The sequence below is a fragment of the Calliphora vicina genome, chromosome 2 (genome assembly GCF_958450345.1).
Source record: "Calliphora vicina chromosome 2, idCalVici1.1, whole genome shotgun sequence".
In the NCBI taxonomy this organism is placed as follows: domain Eukaryota; kingdom Metazoa; phylum Arthropoda; class Insecta; order Diptera; family Calliphoridae; genus Calliphora; species Calliphora vicina.
The window spans coordinates 80,544,092-80,550,924 of NC_088781.1; the positions used below are offsets into that span (position 1 = coordinate 80,544,092).

The 6,833-nt window shown below is 37.3% G+C and overlaps 1 protein-coding gene across 1 annotated transcript; it reads right to left on the minus strand.

Moving 5' to 3' along the window:
* Positions 1–1,248: 1,248 nt before the first annotated feature.
* Positions 1,249–3,580, minus strand: LOC135951596 (uncharacterized). Its single transcript, XM_065501279.1, has 2 exons — positions 1,488–3,580; positions 1,249–1,423 (listed from the first exon to the last, which is right to left on the minus strand). Exon 1 carries the CDS (start codon positions 2,807–2,809, stop codon positions 1,628–1,630), a length of 1,182 nt encoding a protein of 393 aa, XP_065357351.1. The 5' UTR covers positions 2,810–3,580; the 3' UTR covers positions 1,249–1,423; positions 1,488–1,627.
* Positions 3,581–6,833: the final 3,253 nt, after the last annotated feature.

The window sequence follows — 6,833 nt, forward strand, 5'->3', positions numbered from 1 at the left end:
GCGACTCTTCAATGGAGCCAACTAGCGAGTGTAGAGCTGTTTCCACAGATCTGCCCTTAGTATAGGCATGTTGGGATTTAGAGATGAGTTCAGTCGGAATGGTCATTCTCAGGTATACATCAATCACCCTTTCTAGGGTTTTCAGCAAAAAGGATGCGAGACTAATTGGCCTATAGTCCTTTGGTTTAGTATGAGTCGCCTTGCCTCCTTTAGGAATGAAGACTACTCTACACCTCGTCCACCACGTGGGAATATAGGTCCATTTGATACACGCTGTGTATATGTTAATGAGCCATGGTACAACTATTTCTTCGTTCTTCTGAAGATCAGCAGGAATAATGCCATCCGGCCAGGGGATTTAAATGGGTCGAAGCTCTTAATTGCCCATTGAATTCTTTCTCTGTTCACCGGAACAGAGTTTTCACACGGAGCAACAGAATCAGCAGCCCCATTCACAGTTTCAACATCAACTGGGAGGCAGCCCGGGAAATGAGTGTCCAGAAGGACCTCAAGTGTTTCCTTACAATTCAGAGTCCATCTACCGCAGGGTTTCTGAATATAGCTTGGTACAACCGGGGAGGTTGATAAGATTTTACGTAATCGATTAGTCTCAGAGGATCCTTCCACGCCGCTACAGAAGTCCCTCCAGGCTTTCCTTTTCGCATTCCTCGTAAGGTTCTTGAAGTGATTCAATGAAGACTTGTATGCCGGCCAGTTACCCGACCTCTTAGCCTCGTTGAACAATTTACGACACGTCATTCTGGCGTGTGCTATTTCAGGATTCCACCATGGAGGCTTGTTCTTACCTCTGCGGATGGTCGGCCTACAGGCCAAGTTAGTAGCCGATTGAAACGCTTCTGTGAGTGTCTCCACTGCTACCTCAATAACTTCCCTATTCTCAATAGAGGGTGGGTTTGGCAAAGACCGAGAGAGAGCGTCACGTTGCAACTCCCAATTGGTCTTCCTCCTATTTAGAATGTTATTAACACTCCTAATAGTTACACTAATATTAAAGTCAATATATTGGTGATCGGAGAAGGAGCAGTCGCTAGAGACGGCCCAATTAGTAATCATGCTGTGATGTTCAGCACTTACAAGTGTTAAGTCTAGAACCTCACTTCTGTTAGCGATAATGAAGGTAGGTTCTGAACCTCTATTTACTACTTCCAAACTACTATTAAGAATGAAGTTGAAAAGACTCTCACCTCTTGTATTGGTGTCACTGCTACCCCATATGATGTGGTGCGAGTTAGCGTCAGCACAGATAACTAAAGGTATCTTAGACCTATTCGCCATTTTAACAGCACCGCGGACAGCATCATTTGGCGGATGCTCCCCATGATCGTGCGCCATATAGCTGGAAATCAGCCACAACAAACTGCCTTCATTGGTTTCCCATGAGACTGCTACTGTATCTTCATTGCTGTAATCAGACAGAATGAAGATATTCAAAGAGCTTTTAGCCAGTATACAGGATCTAATTTTACCTGCGCCTTTAGCGTAGTAGAGCTTATAGCCCTTCAGACATAGTCCACAGATACGATCCTGGTGGATCCAAGGTTCCTGGACCATGACTAGCTCCTCCCCGTTCTTAGCAATTCGGAGGAGCAGTGCAGCAGATGCTGCCTTAGAGTGGTGAAGGTTTATTTGCGTCACCTTCACCATGCTCAATTTGTACAACGGTGACGTCGGCGTCCTCCTGGTCAGAATTCAGGAGGGCGTCCTCGTCCACCGCCTCGTCCATCCGTTCAAAGAAGGTACCAACCAGTTCGGAGACAGAGTTGGTATCTTCAATGTCGATTGGACCAGCGGCGTCATTGCATTCCATGTCCTCTTCCGAGGGCATGGGTTTTACATCCTCTGAGGAGGTATCGTCCTTGTTGTCGCTACGGTAGACACGCAGGATGATCGTACCAAATCCATAGTACACCTTCCCTTGTGTCTTCCTTAGCGGCCCCAAGGAGTCCTTATTCAGGACGACGATCGCCTTTCTGGAAGATCCCTCAGCATCAGTAACCTTGACAACTTTCCAGTCGTTAGTTGGAAGCTGTGGGTTACAGCACTGGAGGATCTCCAAGATCTCCTCCGGGCTAGATGGCTCAGCTGGTATTTTAGCTATGGACCTAGGCTTTCGGGGTATCTCACTCACCGATACCACCTCAAGCCTAGATCCCGGCCATACTTCGCCCAACGATGCGACGGCAGTCTTGAGTAGCAACGCTGAGCGTTCATCCACACAAGACATGAGTTTAACGTGACCCTGGTACCAACCAGCGTCATCGCATTGAGGAGGAGTGCCTGGGTTCTCTTTGAGAACTTTCCAAAACACCCCTACCAGTTTTTGCTTCACCATATCCCAATTTGATTGAGATATGGATCCGTCATTGACACTTCGATCTATAACCGCCCTAACGAGATTGTCTTTGACAATCTCGCTAAAGGACTTAGCTAGAGATCGTTGTGCCGCTTTAGGCCTTTTCGGACCCGGTTGCTGGCTCTTAATTGTCACGTCCTCCTCTGAACGTTGCCGTTTAGGCACCGCTGATGACTCAGCAGAAGGAGGGACGGACTTGAGACCAGCAATGTGAGCTCTCGCCCAAGAGAGGGAAGCCTGTTGCTCCTTTGTGAGTTCCTCGGCTTTTTTAGAGCCAAGAGCCTCAATGAAGCGAATGGCGGAACGCCTGGTGGTAGCAGCCCTTCTGGCAGGATTTTTATGCCTTAGACTGCTATCAGAGCCGGAGTTGGCAGGGGGTGGTGCGGCTTCAGGGCAGGAGGATTCCATCACAGACCCTGATCGCACAGTTGGCATATGGGAAACGCCTGAGAGGAGCGACTTAGTCGCTTCCCCCCAGAGGCACCCGAGGCAAGGGTTTTAACCGTCTTGACGGTTAGGGCTTTAGCAGCTTTGGAGGTACTTGGAGAGAAGTCCAGAGGTACCTCGCCGCTTATGACACTACCACCAATTGCTTTTTGTTTTTTACATTCAGCCAATCTGGGTATACCAGATTGACCTCCTGCGACACCAGTAGCATGCAGACTAGTCTGGCCCGGTGTTATCACCTGACTAGCCTGGGTCACAGTAGCATTCGACACACCACAGCCCGTTACCATCGCTGTGGGAGTAGGGTCCCCGGAGATTATGAAGCCCCCGACCGGGTACATGGGGCATGATTCCTTTTTATCCATGGCGTCCTTACGGACAGGTAAAGGTTGCATTTTATACCTGCTGCCAGGTGTTGATTAGCTGCCGCCCCATTGGGGATAACAGACGCAGACCATCAGCCGCCCAATGTGGGAAACAGACGCTGATGGATTTCGGACGGACAATTTAAGAGTCCTTTCGGACCAGCCGGACAATAACCAACAAAGCCACCCCTCTCAGTGAGGGGAACATGGCTTGTTGGAACATCTGATAGCCGCCCCAAAGGAGAACAGGCGCTATCAGACAGAGGGGGAGGGTAGTTCTTAGTATCATGCTCACCGCGTGCCCTTCTGGAATGGGAGACCCTACCGGAGACAGCCAACTCAAGTTAAACTGTCCCCTCCAGCATGACCAACACAGATCATCGCATTTAAGCCTCTACATCGCGTCAAGATGACTACCCATCGTAGAGGGTCAATGTTTAAATTTGTATACAATATATACATTGTGGTTGAAATTTTTGTAACTTAGCGTCGAGTGGTGAAATTTACGAAATATTAGATCTTGAGCGTATTTAAAATCAATCTTGTTAAACTGATGAAATTAAAACCATGAAAAGAAATTTTTGTTTTTGATTTCAAAGAGGTAATTGAATATTTATTTATCCTCAAATAACTTGTGAGGGTAGTTCTTAGTATCATGCTCACCGCGTGCCCTTCTGGAATGGGAGACCCTACCGGAGACAGCCAACTCAAGTTAAACTGTCCCCTCCAGCATGACCAACACAGATCATCGCATTTAAGCCTCTACATCGCGTCAAGATGACTACCCATCGTAGAGGGTCAATATGTTTAAATTTTTATACAATATATACATTGTGGTTGAAATTTTTGTAACTTAGCGTCGAGTGGTGAAATTTACGAAATATTAGATCTTGAGCGTATTTAAAATCAATCTTGTTAAACTGATGAAATTAAAACCATGACAAGAAATTTTTGTTTTTGATTTCAAAGAGGTAATTGAATATTTCTTTATCCTCAAATAACTTGTGACAAATCACAATACAATACATAACATAATGTGAGCCTCCTGGATTTTCTTCTCATCTCCTCCAACAACAGAAACAAATGAACTCTAAGCTATGTAACTTCCGGATCATGCTTTCTGTTATGGATTTGATTTGATTCGATCCATTCAACTCCCAAGCATCCAAATCATTCATCCGATGTCGTCGCAATTCAGGCATGGAATCTCGTAGATCCTTCCAGGACATACGTCATCTTCCAAAAGATCTAAACACTTGGACAACATTTTCAAAAAAATGTTCGAAATGTGAAGCGAACCACGAAATAAAAACGAAATATTCGCTTTTAATCCCGTAGTAGCCCCACGTTGGGCGCCAAATTGTAATGTATGAAAACCTTTTTGCTTGTCGGTAGACGGTGGCACGTTAGGTCTTACGGCTATAGCTCGTCGGGTTGGGAGGGATCTTGTCCACCTAAGGCCATCACAATTAATAATCGTGCCAAGATTTTGTTGATGTTTAAGCAAATCACATAAATAACGATGAACGAGAAAAAAAAAATAAACGCTAGGTATTCACTTGATGATCGGACGGACATTTGATGACAAAAAAAAACAAATTTCACTCTTGTACGCTCAGGATCTTATTGCCAGGAATAGGTGTTGTTGTCCTGGACAGGCAACCCACCCCGTATGACTTATTTCAGTCATCCGTGACATTACTCGTCGCCTGTATAGAAGAAAATATTTGAATAATGTCCCTAATCGCAACTTACCACCACCATAGTTACATTTCAACCACACTATTAAATGTTTAACACATATTTTCTTTATAAATGTACAATGTATATAAATCCATATTTATTGATCATAAATAAGTTTGTTAATACTAATAATCTGTTCTCAAACAGTTAAAAATCATTATAAATCTAGCATAACAATCTCAACGATAATAATCTTATTATTCAAAACAAAAGTTAATATTTAAAAAATATCTTTGGGTTTTCTTCCTTTATATATAAAGAAAAACTTAGTAAATGAATTGTAAAATCTTTTCACTGTATTTTAATTTTTAAATCTTTTATCTATGTTTTAATTCAATAATTTTGAAAAATATTTAATTTCTAAACCATTCGATTTTTATTTTACTTTCATTTATTAAGCTTTTATTTAGTAACTTAAGAAATTTATTAATTCAGCTATTAAGCTTGTTAATCAAAAATTTTTTATCTAGCTTTTCAAGTATTTATTTAGTCAAATAAGTATTTATGTAGTTATTTAGGTATTTAGGAATTCATTTAATTATTTATTTAGTCAAAAAAATTATTGATTTAGTCAAAAAAAAATTATTTATTTAGTTAAATAAGTATTTATGTAGTTAAATAAGTCTTTATTTAGTTATTTAAGTACTTATGTAGTCAAATTGTTATTTATTTAGCATTTTTATTATTTATTTAATTATTTATTATAATTTAGTATTTATTTAGTTATTTATGCTTTTATTTAGTCATTTAAGTTTTTATTTAGTTATTCAAGTTTTTATTTAGTTATTTAAGTATTCATTTAAGTATTCATTTATTAAAATAGTTATTAATTTATTTATATGTTTATTTAATTATGCAAGTATTTATGTAGTTAAATGAAAAAATTAAATTTTATTTTAATCTTTATTTAGTCATTTAAGAATCAAATATTTATTTATGTTGTCAAATAGTTATTTAAGCTTTTAAATAGTTATTTATTTAGTCAAATAAATTATTGATTTAGTCAAAAAAAAATATTTATTTAGTTAAATAAGTATTTATGTAGTTAAATAAGTATTTATATTGTTATTTTAGTTTTTATTTAGTTATTTAAGTTTTTAAATAGTTATTTAACATTTCAAATAGTTATTTAGGTAGTTAAGTAAGTATTTATGTAGTTAAATAAGTATTTATATTGTTATTTTAGTTTTTATTTAGTTATTTAAGTTTTTAAATAGTTATTTAACATTTCAAATAGTTATTTAACATTTCAAATAGTTATTTATGTAGTTAAATAAGTATTTATGTAGTTAAATAAGTATTTATATTGTTATTTAAGTTTTTAAATAGTTATTTAACATTTCAAATAGTTATTTAGGTAGTTAAGTAAGTATTTATGTAGTTAAATAAGTATTTATATTGTTATTTTAGCTTTTGTTTAGTTATTTAAGTTTTTAAATAGTTATTTAACATTTAAAATAGTTATTTATGTAGTTAAATAAGTATTTATGTAGTTAAATAAGTATTTATATTGTTATTTTAATCTTTATTTAGTCATTTCAAATATTTATTTATGTTGTCAAATAGTTATTTAAGCTTTTAAATAGTTATTTATTTAGTCAAATAAGTATTTATGTTGTTAAATAATTATTTATTTAGTTATTTAAGTTTTTATTTAGTTATTTAAGTAGTTAAATGGTTATTTAGCATTTTAAATAGTTATTTATTTAGTTATTTAAGTTTATATTTAGTTGTTTAAGTAGTTAAATAGTTATTTAGTATTTTAAATAGTAAATTTTTATAATCAAATAAGTATTTATTTAGTTAAATAAGTATTTATATAGTTAGTAAAATAAACATTTATTTAAATATTTATAAGTTTCATTTTACCATTCAATAATTAGAATCTTGTTTTTAAGTCATTG

What these genes read in the sequence shown, in the direction of transcription:
- LOC135951596 (XM_065501279.1), bottom strand. Translation starts at nt 2,809, where the DNA reads ATGCCAACTGTGCGATCAGGGTCTGTGATGGAATCCTCCTGCCCTGAA.